We start from the raw sequence: 16,671 nt of genomic DNA, 5'->3' as shown, positions 1-16,671 counted from the left end.
AAAAAAAGATTTTCACAGCCTAGGAAACTCTAGAAAGGGTCATTATGAGTTGGAATGGACTCAGTGACAGTGGCCTTGGTTCTTGCTGATACTGCTCCATGGCTGTTGTTTATTTGAGGAGTTAATGGTGAGCTTGAAATGAATGAAGAATTAGCTGTGATAAAAAGATTAGATGGACAAATTTACAAAGTTCATGAAAATGTTAAAATGCTATAGTTATTCATAGTTTTATTCAATAGCAGATACTCAGATATTTGTATCCCTCATGTTTTGCTTAACCAGTAGTGTCAGTGATGAACTTCATTTGGTCTCATGGATGTAGCTGTCATTAGTTTTCGAATTTTATCAGAAATAGAAACGGAATGTCTTGACTTGCCTTACCACATGGCAGTGTGTTGGCTTAGCAGTGGTAACATTTTATGGTGACATTTTGAGTTCAGAAGCGGGCCTAACATTTTTCTGAATAAGAATCACCGTGTACCACTGTGATTGAACATTGAATATTGTTTATCTATTTGTGTGTGCTGCAGACTTGATAACATTTTAAAGTAAATTTAACCTAAAATTACAAGGCAGAACAGTGCCTTACAAAATTTAAACTACAGGAAAGTAATTTAGAAGACATTGTTTGAATTATAGAAATGACAAAAAGTTATTTTTAAAAGTACTGTGAAAAGCTAACACAGGAAGCTCTTTATCCCCACACAGTACTTGAGCACAGATTATAGATCCCGTAGCTTTTTTTTAGTAAAGTGGATCTCTCTATTTCAAAATCCATTTAACTCTACGATTGTTTTCATTGAGTGATTCATATGCAGTAATAACATGCTCAAAATAAAATATCAAGAGAAGAATATAGTAGAAATCTCTAAATGCCTTCAAACATTTAATATGTTCAATGGAATCATATCAGAATTTGGCAGTACCAGTCTTCCTGGAGACATTTTCATAGATAAAATGTGTCAAATCTCATTACAGATCAGTATTAGCAGATTAATATTTAGAATCATTTGATGATCCCTAAACTAAAAAGCAAGGTGCTCTTGTGACGTAGTGAGCTATGAGTTTGGCTACAACCACAAGGTCAGCACTTTGAATCACCAGGTGCTCTGAGAAAGATGGCGCTTTCTGCTCCCATAAAGATTCACAGCCCAGAAACTCACAGAAGCGATTCTGTTCTGTCCTATTTAAGTAGGTCTTTCTGAGTAGGAATCGACCTGGTGGCAATGGGTTTGGTTCTGGATTTGGAAACTAAAGCCAAACTACTTGTTGTCTAATCGTTTCTGACCCATAGCAATGCTCTAGGATAGATTAGAACTCTGTTCCGTAGGATTTCTTAGCCTTTAATCTTTACAGAAGCAGACTGCTACATCTTTCTCCCACAGAACTACTGGTAAGTTAGAACCACTAAGCTTTTGATTAGCAGCCAGTGCTTGCTTAACCACCGTGCCCCAGGGCTTTTAATCTATTCAATGAAAGGAACTTTGATTTTGAACCTCAATGAATCATAATGTCATCCTTCCCTCTGAAGAATTCCATGCTTTACAAAAAATTGAATTCAATTATTTATTACCTTTGAATTTTGTCAATAAAAGATTTATAGGAATTTATTTTCTTTCTTGTTTTATGTACATCTATATAATATCCTTGAACTTGCTTTTGGGCTCCTAAAGTCTGAAATGTTTACTGTATAGCTCTTAGTATGAAAAGTTTGCTCACTCCTGGATTAAAGGGTAAATGTTTGATTTGGTCTTACCTAGTGAAATATGACTATTATCTTTTAAGGTGTCAGCAGATTTTTTTTAACCCTGTGAAGGAAAACATTAAAGCATTCTTAATATATTTTGAAAAATTCTTAGTGAAAACATTTTTAATAAGTTTTTTTACTACTTTGTTTTTTACATAAATAGTATTCAGATATTTGCTACTTCAGAGTTCAATAAAATTTAATAATTTTATATAAATTCAATTAAAAATAAACAGATTAATTATTCAACTTTCATTTCATAAAAGTTTTTCAAATCGTAATTTTTTTCTAGAATAGTACTAGGAATAGTACTTTCCTACCTAGAATAGTACTTCTATTTGCAAAATTAGATGCCTAAGATAACTTTATAAAACAGGCATTGGCATAACTGGATAAATGCTATCCTTTGAAAATACTCTCTCTGTCTCAGCCCTAAATAAGCAGGCAACTCAGCGAAGTGTTTAGTCTGAGACCCTAGTATTTCTTTCCCTTTCAAGCCCTTCTCCAAGCTAGAATGCTATCCATTTTCAAAAAGTTTTCTTTATTCATGTTCAGCATCTTGAAGTATGACTAATTTTATAAAATGTAACATCTGTTTTATTTAAAATATTTTTTTTATCAATGGATAAAGAGATTTGTTATTAATTTTATAAATTAATCTGGATTGGCTGTTAAAAGAATTGAGGAATAAAAGAAAATGATGTTTCTAAAACAAAAAAATCTTTTCAAATTTTATATTCTGTACAGTCTATTGCTTTCCTAAATGATATGTGTATAGTACATAGACAAACATAAGAACTTTATATGGGTAAGGATTAAGATCATTTTTGTTGTCACACATTTGTTTAGAAAAATCCTAAGATAAGAATGTTTTATTGTAGCTGTTTAATTTATAGCATATGACACATTTTTCCTATATATAAATATCCTGGATTTAAATTTTATTTTCTAGATGAAGCATTGGATGATTTAAAGTCACAGAAGAAAAAGATAGTAAGTTAACATGTATTTAAAATTAATTTATGTAGGATTTTAATAAGAACTGACAAATGGTTATATGTTACAAGTTAAATGACACTCTGTAAGAACAAGTATGCTTTTGAATAACATTTTAATGATGAACTGAAATCATGAATATTTTTTCTAGTAATGATTGACAGGAAAAAGCAGCTGCACTTTTGAGAAAGTCTGAAGGGCTATGGTAGAAAGTAAGAGTAAGTAGATGAATCTTACCTGGAGGATGTAATGAGACTGAGGGTTAAAGGGAAGGGCCCAGATTGCGTATCAGAGCCTCCCAAAGGACCAAACGTATATGTATGCTAGGACTCAGTTTTCCTTGACACCATAAGGCCAGGGGGTAGAAATCCAGAAGATGGGTTATCAAAAGCAAATTCAGTATGAAAAAGCTGGAGAATGGGGCCTGCAGAAGAGGGATTTCTTGTGGGGCCTGTGGATATGTGGGAGGGAGGGACATGAGTAAGAATCCTAAATGTTAGAAGTTGCAATAGAATCTTTAATCAGTGAATTAAATTGGTTTGTGACATATTAATTTGTGATTTTTAAAAAATTTGGTTTTTGAAATGTGAAAAACAATAGCTGGTTGAAAGTCATAATCATGTAATAGAAACATTTAATGAAATGTAATGAGGTGTCTATAAGATATAGTAAATAGCAATTGCGTATGAAATTAATAAAAATTTATGAAGGTTAAGATTAACATTAAAGGCTATTCTGCTGTGAATTGTTCTGTAAACGACCTTGATCTTGAAGTGTTTTAAGTTCCATAAAAGTGAAGAACTTTTACATCCGGAATAATTCCTCATCTTTTGTATACTTACTTAGTGTTCTGATAGGTATTTATCAAAATCACTTTGTCAATTTTGATCCTCCCAAATTGATTTAGCAATATGCCCTATATATCATTATTGTATTTTTGGTATTCTGTACTTTATGGAATAGCTAGAAATTCAAAGCAAAGAAATACTGATAACATAGAAACTGAGAGGGAGAGAAAAGAAAAAAGTAAAGTTGTGATATGATGGCTCAGTTTGCTGTTGAGAGAAAAGAAGGGCTGAAGATGGTGATCAGAGGCAAACCCTACTTAAAATGGAGACGTCGTTACTCAAGTAGAAAAGATCAGAAGGAAGACAAAAGAAATTATAAGACCCAGAAGGTTTTAAGTGATGAAAAGTAGACCTGTTATTGGCATTACGTGACTATAAAACAAAATCTTGAAAACAATAGAGTAACTGTTAAACAAGCAAAAAAAAAAAAAGCAGAAAAACAAGCCCTCCTCTGCCATCAAATCATAGTAACGGAGTACAACCGCTCCTTAGGGGTTCTGAGATTGTATATCTTGATGGGAGTAGATAGCCCTATTTTCCTTATATGGAGCAGCTGGTAGGTTTGAACCACTGAGCTTGTGGTTAGTAGTTCAAAGTGCCACAGCACCACCAGAGTAAGCGTAGTCTTGGAAAGTTCTGTGAACGAGCCAGCTAAGCTGTTTACTTCTTTAATAGCCCTTGAAGGAATCACAACATAATAAAAGATGCTCTATCTAATTTGACAGTTGGAAAAATCAGTTCAGGATTCAGTAATTCTGTACATCTAAATGGTTCAGGCATCAATATTACTGAATGGTTCAGTATACTGTTTTTTTTGTACAATGATAAAAGAAAAACAAATCTACTCTAACTCACTTTATTAGGGAACACAATTAACATTGACTTGAATGTTGGGTGTGATACTTTTGCCTCTGGAAACACGTTTTGTCTGTATTGCTGAAGCTTTAGCAGGGCTGTTTTGTTTAGAACAGTAAGTGTGATGGGTGTACAATGTACAAGGAGTACAATCCTAGCTAATAATTGTGCTGGTATTATCACATGCTGTTGCATCATTTCCTGACTCATAGAGACTGTCTGACCCAGTAGAACTATCACATAGATTTTCCTAGACTAGGTCCTCTTCCTTCTCCTTAAGTGGATATAATTAGTTAATACAAGATGGATTCTCAGGTCCTTGATGGAGTAATGGTTACAGTCTCGGAAGCTCACAAAGGCGTTAGTTCTACCATGTCCTATAAAGTCACTATGAATTGGCATACACTCAGTGGCACGGTATTTGCTTCTTGTTTTCTCCCATGAGTCCTTGGTGGGTTCAAACCACCGACCTTTGGATTAGCAGCCAAGTGTTTAACCATTGCATCACCAGGGCTTAAAGATGAGGCTTTATTTCGAGTGGAAGCTAAATGGAATCAAAACTGATTTTGTTCAGTAATGCTTAGGTCTAAACTTCATAGCTTTTATTGCTGAAATGTTTATAGGAGGTAGTAGCTTTGTTCCTAATCTAAAATGGTCCAACCTGTACCTTAGTGGCACAGCTGTTAAGTTCTTGGCTTCTAACTGAAAGGTTGGCTGCTTGAACCACCAGCTGCTTTGTGTCAGAAAGATGTGGCAGTCTCCTTTCAGAATGCTTGTGGTTTGCAGTTCATGTCATGGAGTTGGCGCTGACTTACAGCAGCCCTGTCTGTGTAAAACTGAAAGAAATGGTGCCAGTCCTACATAATCCTTAGGCTTCATTGCTAGGTTTAAGCCCCCTGTTGCAGCCTTCATGTCAAATCATCTTGTTGAGCGCTGACTCCACTACCAAGCACAGTGTCCTTTTCCAGAGACTCGTTTCTTCTGATAACATGTCAGAAGTACATTCATCTTGCCACCCTTGCTTCTGAGGAGCATCCTGGCTGTACAGACCAGCCTTTGAAATCCTAGGGTGGTGGTGGGGGGCAGTTCTACTCTATCCTATATAGTCTCTATGAGTCAGAATCAACTACTATCTGCCCATTTCCTCCATCTCACAAGCCACATTTTAAATGCTCATTTTTCACATCGCCTAGTGTGACTACTGTCCTTCATACATATAGACTATTTCTATCCTTCATACATATAGACTATTTCTATCCTTACAGAAAGCTCTATTGGACAACACTGTTCTAATGCATACAAATCTAGTTTGTAGTGATCAGAAATTTAGCTCTTTTGAGTTGATACTTTATGTAGATTGTGTTGTTTTGGGAATATATTCTATTCCGTCCTTTCCCCCTATTTGCAATTCACCTTCTCATAATTATAAAGTGGTATCACAAGCATTTCCTTTATATCAGAAAATTAACTTTTTGGGAATTTTTCATAGTTTTAGAAACAATTGGGAGAATATATTAGTTTTACTAAATTAAGGCTAATGATTCATTCATTGAAGTAAACCCTTAGCTTTTTAAATGTTTAATGATAAATCTATTAGCTGCTATTGGGGCAGAATATTTGAAACAGTATTTTTAACTTGCTAAATGTGGTCTGAGTTATACTTAAAAGCAAATGTCATTTGGAATAAATATGACATTTATTGAATCTAAGTGGTTACCAGTGGTCACCAAGAAGTGAAAGATTCTGTTCTCGTTTTTGCAAAAACATTTTATTCACATTGCACATTAGCTATTTGTCATAACTATGACTGTCTTGTACTAAAGTTAAACTTTTTCTCATGTTGGACCATAACTGCTAAAATGATACTTTCCTAGTGATTACTTTTTAAATTAAACCCATGTATTAAGCTATAAAGGGACTTAAGTACATTGTAAATAATACTATAATAAGGAAGTGCTTTAATTGCATTCCCTAGTGTGAGCATAGAACTCAGTAAAATTTTTACTTAAAGTCTTACTATGTTCAGTTCTTTTTCCTCTAAAGTTGGGTCTGAGTATAAAAAGGGGGGAGCTTTAACCTTTAAAACCATTTGAGTAAATTCCGTGGCTGTTTCCCCAGTTAGTGAGTTTTCACTGCATTTTCAACAAGCTAATTGCTTCTGCTAATAAATAATCTAAAATCGATGCTGACAGCAGTTAATTGGCACAGAGATTTTATTTTGTAAAGCTCTTGGCTAACGACCTTCTTTAAATTAATAGCATTAAGTGCTATGAGGAAATAAATCTGAGGAATTGCCTGTCATTTGCTTGTCATGTCTAATAACTTCCAATAATGATAGCTGATAGATTTTTGCACATTCCATTATTGAAGTTGGTGCATGTAATTATTCTCCTCATTATATGTAAACAATTAGCAATATTTGGTATTTCCTTGCAGTAAAGCTGTTAAATACAAGTAACATATTAGAGGTTAGAAGGCATTTTAAAATCTGGATTTTAATTATTTAAATATAGGAAGTCCTTAATTCTATCTAGACATATCATGTGCTGTGTATTTTAAGCCTTGCACTTAGGTATTTTTGAATAGGACTTATGAAAAGAAGTACTGTGTGTGTTTTAAAAATGTGACAATTTTTTTGTTTGTAGCTTGAAGAAGTCATGGAAAAAGAAACTTATAAGACTGCTAAATTAATTCTTGAAAGGTTTGATCCAGACTCAAAGAAAGCAAAGGTAAGGTTCTGATATTGCTACTATTTTATTATACATTGCACATTGTAATTGGTCATTGTAATAACATTATTATAATTGACAGGAGTTTGAGCCGCCATCTGCTGGAGCAGCTGTAACTGCAAGACCTGGACAAGGTAAATAACTTTGTAGAAACTGCTGCTGCTGTTGGAAAGATCCATATTTACCCAAGTGAGTTCAAAAGTGTGATGGAAGTGTGTCAGAACGATGTAAATGCTTTTCTGATAATTGAAATATGGTCATTTGGCACATCTGAGTTACAGTGGATGATAATAATTGTATTTGATTTTGATATTATGGGAATAGGTTGCTATGTAAGGATGTTGAATATCTGTTAAGGTGAAATAGTTAATTTTAATCTTTTGAAACGTAAGTAATTCATTGTACCACTAATATTTTGCAAGTCTCTTTCTCTTAAATAATCTATTGGAACATCTATTATTATGAAAATCTTTATATTTTTATTATTATTGAGGAATTCAATGAAGATTTTTGTCAAATGTGAAGTTTCTTTAAAAAATTTTCTTTTAAATTTAAAATTAAAATTTACAGTATTTGGAGAAATAATTCAGAAATAAAGAAAACTGAATTAATGCTATATAATAATGATAACTCTCTTTTTGAGGTTGCATTATTAATAGAGGCTGTCACTATCATTATTAAATATTATAAATTTTAAAAATTAGTATTTTAAATGGCTATATAAAGTGTTCTCAAGATTAGCATATGAAAAGATATTTGTGCTTGAATGGTTTTCCCTCTTTGTTCCTTAGGATCTAACATAGTAAGGTTTGTTAAAATGTACAATATGTTTATTTGTTTGTTTTTTCCAAAAAATTAACTTCCATTTTTCTAAAACACCAAAGTTGTAGCTTGGTTTATAAAGTGAGGGTGTCAAGTAAGACTGAAAAACACAGTTCTCCTTTGGTATCTGTGGGGATTGGTTCCAGGGATCTGGTCCCAGAGATACTAAAGTCCAGAGATGCTCAAGTCCCTTACATAAAATGGTTCAGTACCTGCATGCAACCTAGCACATCCTCCTGCATGCTTTAAATCGTCTCTAGATTACTTATAATACCTACAACAATGTGAATGTGGTGTGGCTATCCCTGTATACCACCCCTCACTCCCATGAATGTTTCTGTTTATAGTTGATTAAATCTACAGATGTGGAGCCCAATGATATGGAGGACTGACTGAGAATGCTTTTATAAATATCCTGATAGACTGTGTCTCTCTCCCACTGTCCCCATCATCCACAAATAGGATTTTAGTTTATAGAGAGATTCTAGAGCAGTGTAGATAACCCTGCACATCCCGCTAATACACCTAATACATTAGAAATAAAAACCTTAGACTCAAACATAGAGATGAGAATTATGGTTATCTCCCTAAAGAAAAGAGGGCTTTTCTTTCCTTTTCTGGCATTGGGAAGTCTGCGATGATGATACCATTCAGCTTTACTGAGTACGTGGCCACTGTGATGTACCAAGCAATGCAATATCTTAACGAATTTTGTTTCTTCTTTAAAGTCTTGCTTTCTTCCCATGTGCATATTAACCTTTTTCTTTCAAGCCAAGAACGACACATTTTATTGGAAATTTTTTGGAATGGAATAGATTAATTTTGTAGTAAATATCATGGTGTCTTTCCATTTACCTTTCACAACTTTTATCAAGTATCTCCAGAAAAGCCATTTAAAAAAACTTTTTATTGTGAATTAAGTGAAAATTTAGAGAGCAACCGATCGGTTTTACATTCAACTGTTCATACATGTTTTGTTTCAACTTATCCATTGCAATCCCCTCAGCATACCATCACTTATCCCATTTCCTCTCTGTGTCTCTTGTTTCTACCCGTCCTTCATTCCTAACAGTCTGTACTTTGTCTTGGGTAAATTCTACCCTTTTGATCTTAAATGGTTGATTATTCTACCACAGGGATGAGTTCAGTTCCAGTCCTGAAGAGTGATTCAAGGCCTTAGTCTTAGGTGTTCTGCCAGTTTCTACCCAATTTGTAAGGCCGGTCTCTCTTATAATTTTGGCTTTTGCTTCATAGTTTCTTCCAACTCTCTCCAGGAAGCCCTAATGAGGTCCTTTTCAGAGCAGTCGGTAGTGGTAGCCAGACACCATGTAGTTCTTTTGGTCTTGAGGTTGTCGAGGCTGGTGTTTGTGTGGCCCATCAGTTCATTGGACTAAATGTTTCCATGTGTTTTTAAATTTGCATTGGTCAAACCAATATTTGCATCTTAAGTGGCTACTCATATGAGTTTTTAAGGCCACCAAAGTAGGATCTAGAACATTGTCTTCGTGAACTGTGTTATGCCAAATGATATTGGTGTCTCTAAGTCTGATCCCCCCAGGCTAAGTGACTCATTCCCTCTAGGAATTTGCTTGTCTAAAAAGCATTCATAACTTTGCCTCCTACATCTTTTACCACATTCAAGGATATCTTTGTAGCAAAGATAAATATATATATACAAATACACTCTGTCAAATCTGTATGTTTGTGGCTTTATGTACTCCCACGTTCTCTCTGACAGCTGTTTAGCCTGCATATTTATCCAAACATCCACTTGCACACCGCCATTACTACAGCATTGTGTATATAACAGCCATTGCCTCTGTTGTCTTCCAGTGTCTTGTCCTGCTTTCATCATTTTTGCTGACCCACTAGTTAGTGTGTGTTGCGTTTTCTCCCTAAACTGACACTTATCTACCCTCTAGTCTGTTACCATCCCATCCCTTCCCTCCTTTCCTCTCCTCCTACTGTTAACCATCAAAGAATGTTTCTTTTAGTGTATCAACCTTAGACAAACATTTTTGAAAATAGTTTATTTACAGTTAACAGAACTAAAATAACCTGCCTTTTCTTGATACTGCTATCACTTCCATAGATTTGTTGTTACCAACAGTCTGCTAATGGAGGGGGTTATTTTGCCATAGACTGTTCACATTGGTCCTGTTTTGATTCAATTCTTGCATAGATACTGTGATTTTCTTTTTATCTCATTGCTCATTCCCAGACACTCTTCCAAACCCAGAAAGGCTCTGATTGATGACTGAGAGAGAGAAATGCGAAAGGAATTTAGATACCAAGTCGGGATGGATAGGAGAGGAATGGCTATAGAAGAAATGATTGGGGTATAAGATAAATGTTAGTCTGTTCTTTGCTCCTTTTGTTTGTATTAACCATCTAAGGTATTTAAATATCCATATGTCTTGAAATTTATCTTTGCCACCTAACTAGCAGTCTGAGACATCAGGGTTCTTAAGATTACTCAGACTATGTAAGCTTCATTAATATTATAGCTGAATATCTAACTACCTAAAATATGAAAACATCATTGTGTCTGTATCACATTGATCTTATAAACACACAGTTAAGGAATGGACTTTTGAAAATGATTGGTTGATATGACCTCCCAAGACATCTGAGATCATACATAGGCTTTTTTGCAGAAAACTCTTAGGGTTAGTTTTCAAAATCTCTTCTTTTCTGTTCGTATTAGGAAAAATAACCGACCTATGATCTCTTGTACTAATGTTGCTATTTTAAAGTTCTATTACTATTTCGGCAATATAAGTTATTTTAAGAATCCTAAGTTACTTTTTTTTAGAAAATTATGAAACTCAAATACATTTTTTTCCTTTTGATACTATGTCTAATTATAGAAGAAAAAAATTCCTGGTCTCAGTGTTTGATTCCCGAGGCACTGCTTTTAGATAGTCTTTTAGAGGGAAGTGCTGTTGAAGGAAGGCCTGCAAGGCTGGTGATTCAATCCCATCCAGTGTGCTCTGCAGAAGAAAGCCCTGGGGTGTGCGCCCCTAAAAGCTGTAAGCTAGAAGCCCTGTGCGCAACCCTGCTCTGTCACATGGGCTTGATATGAGTTGAAGTCAATGTCACAACTCCAGTAACAATGTTTAACTATCATATAAATGCATTGTTCACTTAAAAATATATTTTGAACATCTTTTACATGCAGATGTTACAGGATATAAAGAATTGATGTGGTTCCTTACCTGATATAGTTTGATCTTAAGAAGTTTATAGCGGAATTTTTTCTTTTAAAAAAGATCTCTTCTGGAGTATACTATTCTAGTAGTCTTCTCTCCCCCAGATGTTTAGTAATTAATTACTATTTGTACTTTTTTAAAGTTCTAAGTTATACTCCAACTTTATTCTACTTTTTGAATTATCCTGTAAGTTTTTTTTCTTCAATCCTGTTGAATCTCTTAGATTCCTATCATTTTCATAGGTGACCTAGTTATTGATTTTATTTCTATTTGTTTCAGTTCTGTGTTGCTCTTTTCTTTTTTGAATCCAGGCTGTTTCTGAACAGATACTAGAGAAAAAAAAAATCCCAGCCCAAAACTATTGGAGGAGATATTTATGCATACATGCAGCCCTTTATAGATTTGTTCTTCAGCCTGAATCTAATTGCTGTGTGTCTATATTCTGGCTTTTGCATGGTGGCTGAACCAGAACTTTGAGCCATCTGATTGTTTAGTTGTTTTTGATATATATTATGCTGAGATGGATTCTAATTTTGAGCATATTTTCTTTGATTTGCAGAGGCTCAGCACAAATAGAAGCATCAAGCCATGTTTACGGGGCAGTTAGCTGATTTAACCTGACCTTCTTCCCCCCATTTAAGTGCACTGTGTGAAAAAAAAAATTGTTTTTGCATTTTTTCATTTTATTTTATTTTAGTTTGGGTGAAAATGTATAGAGAAAATTAGTTTTCTCCTTAATAGATGGGCTTTGAGTCTCCACTCTGCCCTCCCCCTCATTCACATTGATGTGATTTTTTTGTTCTGGGTCTTTGATGTCTGATACCTGACCCCATCGACACCTCATGAGCACACAGGCTGGCATGCTTCTTCCATGTGAACTTTGTTGCTTCTGAGCTAGATGGCTGCTTGTTTATCTTTATGCCTTTAAGACCCCAGATGCTATATCTTGTGATAGCTGGGCACTATCAGCTTTCTTCACCATGTTTGCTTATGTCCCCTTACAGAAGGGTCACCGGGAGGGGATGAGCCTGTCAGGGTGCAGTATAGCACTGATGAAACATACAACTTCCTCTAGTTCTTTAATGCTTCCTCTTCCCCCTGCCCCCCACTATCATGATCCCAATTCTACCTTACAAATCTGGCTAGACCAGAGCATGTACCTAGGTTCAGATAAGAGCTGGAAACACAGGCAATCCAGGACAGATAAACCCTCAGGACCAATAATGAGAGTAGCGAAACCCGGAAGGTGAGGAGAAGATGAGGGAGAAAGGGGGAACTGATTACAATGATCTACATATAATCCCCTCCCAGGGGGATGGACAACAGAAAAGTGGGTGAAGGGAGACATCGGTCAGTGTAAGGCATGAAAGAACTATAATTTATAAATTATCAAAGGTTCATGAGGGAGGGAGACTGGGGGAGGGGTGGGAGAAATGAGGAGCTGATACCAAGGGCTCTAGTAGAAAGAAAATGTTTTGAAAATGATGAGGGCAACAAATGTACAGATGTGCTTGACACAATAGATGTATATATGGATTGTGATAAGAGTTGTACGAGCCCCCAATAAAATGATTAAAAAAAAATAAATTGTGTTTTTCAACACCAGGTGCAATCCCTCCTAACACTCTTTCTGCTTCCTCCCTGGGCTCCCCATTTCCATTTATCTTTATTTTTGGCCTCTTTCTTGCCTTCCGAGCTTTGTTTCTGGGTACATATTGCCTTGTTAATTGATTAATGTGAGGTGTGTGTTCCTCAGGAGTGTTACTGTTCACTTCATACTGTTCCGTCTATTGTTTGGCTGCAGGGTGATCACCGGGGGTGGTGAGTTGATTCTGACTTCATAGCATGTCTGAGGCTGTAAATTTTTCTCTGCAGGGTGACTGGTGGATTCAAACCACTTATCTGCTGGTTAGCAGATCAGTGCTTAACCTACTGTACCACCAAAGTTTGTTTCTGCCTATTTTCTTTGTGAGAGTGAGGCTGGGGAGGTGTTGTTGGGAATTTAAAGAGAAAGAACAACATGATCCTCTACAAGAATGTGAGAGCAAATTAAGGATTTGTGGTAAGACTGGGGAAATATGCTCGATGACACTAAGAGTGCCTAGTTATTGCTGCTGAGTCAGCTCCAACTGACAGCGGCCCTACAGGACAGAGTCGTACTCCTGGATACGTTTTCTAAGCCTGTCGATTTCTACAGAAGCAGACTTTCTCTCATAGTGACTGATGGGTTTGAAACACTGACATTTTAGCTAGCAGCCCACAGCTTGACCCACAAAGCAAAACAAAACAAACTCACTGCCATTGAGCCCATGATGACTAATAGTGACATTTTAGAACTGCCCCTGTGAATTTCTGAGATTGTAATTCTTTATGGGTCTAGAAATCCCATCTTTCTCTCTTAGATGGCTGGTGGTTTCAAACTGCTGACCTTATGGATCACAGCGCAATGCATAACCACTACACCATCGGCGGGGGTGGGGCGTGTTTTCCAGTTAGGTTCAGTTCCATAGGTGCAGACTTGAGTAGACAGATAGTTGATTTTAACCAGGATTGGGACATTGCCTAATGAATGAGATAAAATGATAAAAGGAGTAGGGAGTTGGAGGTATACACAAGGCAGTGATTTAACAACGGATTATAGAATCTAAGGTGATAAAGGGGGAAAAAAAGACTTGAGAGGTGAGGAATAGTTGATAGATGTGTTGGTAGTATTAATGTCTGCAAATCACATCCTGTTTATAGTTATTGAGCTTAGAATGGGTTTTTAGTTTTTAAAGAGTTCTGAAAAATAACAAAATAAGTATATTAAACAGGCTGCATGTAGCTTGCAAGACATAAAATATTTAGTATCTTATATTATAGACCTATTTTGTCGACTCTCTCAATAATTATTAATTAATGGATTGTAAGGCCCTGGTAGCACTGTGAGTTAGGCATTGGGCTGTTAACTGCAAGGTTGGTGGTTCAAACACACCAACTGCTTCAAGGGAAAAAGATGAGTCTGCGTGCTCCTGCACATATCTAAAGTACTGTATTGGGAACCCTCTCTAGGGTGGCTAGACTTGGAATCTGAAATGACTTGATGGGAGTGGATTGGTTTGTGTTTGGCTTAATACCCCATAAGAGTGAACAAATAATAGAGAGAGTAAGCTGGAAAGTTAAGTGTGATTGGGATGATTTATTTGCAAGTGGTGCAGTTACTGGTAATGACCATAGCAAGTAGGGAAAATGATATTACAGGAAGGTGTCACAAAAACTGGAAATCGCCTAGGTCCCATTAATGGATGAATGGATAAACAAGTTATGGTACACCCATTGGAATACCATGCAATGATAAGAATAATAAGCAGTTCCCACACATGCGGTTGTTGCTCTTCGGTGCTGTTGAGTCCGTCCACACTCATAATGACCCTCTGTGCAACAGTGACACACTGCCTGCCGCTGTGCCATCCTCACAACACTTGCTCTTATGTTTGAGCTCTTTGTTGGAGCCACTGCATCAGCTCACCTCCTAGAGCAGCGGTTCTCAACCTGTGGGTCGTGACCCCTTTGGGGGGTCTACCGCCCCTTTCACAGGGGTCGCCTGATTCATAATAGTAGCAAAATTACGGTGATGAAGTGGCAACGAAAATAATTTTATGGTTGAGGGGTCACCACCACATGAGGAACTGTGTGAAAGGGTTGCAGCATTAGCAAGGTTGAGAACCACTGTCCTAGAGGGTCTTCCTTTCTTTTCCTTCCCTTCTACTTAGCCAAGCATGATGTCCTTCCTTTTCCAGGGGCCGGTCTCTCCTGATAATAGTCCAACATATGTGAGAATAAGTCTTGCCATTCTCACTTTCAAGGAGCATTCTGGTTGTACTTCTTCCAAGACAGATTTATTTTTTCTGGCAGTCTATGGTACTTTCAATATATATTTTAGCACCATAGTTCAAACACATCAATTCTGGTTTGGTCTTCCCTATTCAGTGTTCAACTTTCAGATACATAAGAAGCGATTGAAAAATATCTTGGCTTGGGCCAGGTGCACCCTCATCCTCAAAGTGACCTCCTTGATCTTTAATACTTAAAGATCAATCTTTAAAGTGGTCGTGTGCAGCACATTTATTCAATGCAATGAGTCATTGGATCTGTTGACTACTGTTTCCAGGAGCACTGATTGTGGATCCAAGCAAGATGAAATCCTGGACAACTTCAATCTTTTCTCCATTGATCATGATGTTACCTTTTGGTCCAATTGTGAGGATTTTGGTTTTCTTTACATTGAATTGTAATCTATATTGAAGGCTACAATCCTTGATCTTTGTCAGCAAGTGCTTCAGGTCCTCCTCACTTTCAGTAGGCAAGGTTGTGTCATCTGCATATAGCAAGTTGTTAATAAGCCTTCCTGCAATCCTAATGCTGAGTAATTCTTCTTCATGTAGTACTCTTGGATTATTTGCTCAGCATACAAATTGAATACGTACGGTGCGGGATAGTAGCCTGACGTACACCTTTCCTGATCTTAAACCATTCAGTGTTCCATTGTTCTGTTTGCACAAGTGCTTCTTAGTCCATGTACAGGTTCTGATGAGCACAATGAAATGTTCTGGAATTCCTGTTCTTTTCCACGCTATCCATAGTTTGTTATGATCCACACAGTTGTATGCGTATGTATGTGTTACTCAGGTAGATAATATATGTGGTTACTTAGGTAGATGGATATGTTATATGTATGTGGGAAGTCATATATGAGTCATGTGTATAAATACATTGGTGTATATTTGCATATGTATATATATATTCTTGCATGTGCTGGGTAAACACACACACACACACACATAAGATGAATTGCATAGGGGCACAGTTGGTGAGACCTCCTACATATAACCAAATAATTAATGGATTGGTTTGCTGGGTTAAGAGGCTTGGGACTCTAGTGTTGTGGAACAATTCAGTCAAGTGGTATAGAATAGTTCATAAATGCTCTCCATCCTAGTTTTGTAGGCAGCATCTGGAGTCTGAAAAGCTTACAAATGGCCATCTAAGATACAACTATTGGTTTGTTCTTGTCTGGAGCCAAAGACAATGAAGGAAATGAAAGACTGAAAAAGAAAAAGGAGTTTGTCCCTGGGTTAATATAAGCAATCTCCGGTCACGAATCAGATCTGTTCTTAAGTGTGTCTTTAAGTCGAATTTGTAGTTTAAGTCAGAAAAGCCACATGTGGTTCTTATTTTGTTATTCTGTAGTGCAAAAAAAGCTTGACTCCTTTTCAGTCATTAAAAGCTACTACACGTGACAAGTAAAGGTAGTTGTCATGAAAAATTTGTTGCTTTAGACTGGAGCACATCCTGGCCCACTAGGCCTTTAGGACGATGACCCCAAATAGAGCAGCCAGTCCACAGAGAGGACCACATGGCCAGCCCCACTATGAGACGTGATGCCCCTCACTGGCCCATGGCCCTGTGGGGGACAACACCAG

General features: G+C 36.5%; 1 protein-coding gene across 2 annotated transcripts in view; it reads left to right on the top strand.

The window, feature by feature from the left end:
* LNPK (lunapark, ER junction formation factor) overlaps window positions 1–16,671 on the top strand; it is a 61,359-nt gene that overhangs the window by 16,471 nt on the left and 28,217 nt on the right. For both annotated transcript variants that reach the window (XM_004701441.2, XM_045294600.1), the window contains exons 5-7: window positions 2,700–2,740; window positions 7,092–7,175; window positions 7,258–7,309. In XM_004701441.2, the coding sequence (XP_004701498.1) occupies window positions 2,700–2,740; window positions 7,092–7,175; window positions 7,258–7,309 (177 nt within the window). The remainder of the gene's footprint in view (window positions 1–2,699; window positions 2,741–7,091; window positions 7,176–7,257; window positions 7,310–16,671) is intronic.

Source organism: Echinops telfairi, unplaced genomic scaffold (genome assembly GCF_000313985.2).
Source record: "Echinops telfairi isolate 266 unplaced genomic scaffold, ASM31398v2 ScPeMD7_3;HRSCAF=10, whole genome shotgun sequence".
NCBI lineage: Eukaryota > Metazoa > Chordata > Mammalia > Afrosoricida > Tenrecidae > Echinops > Echinops telfairi.
This window is presented reverse-complemented; position numbering and strand designations above follow the sequence as displayed.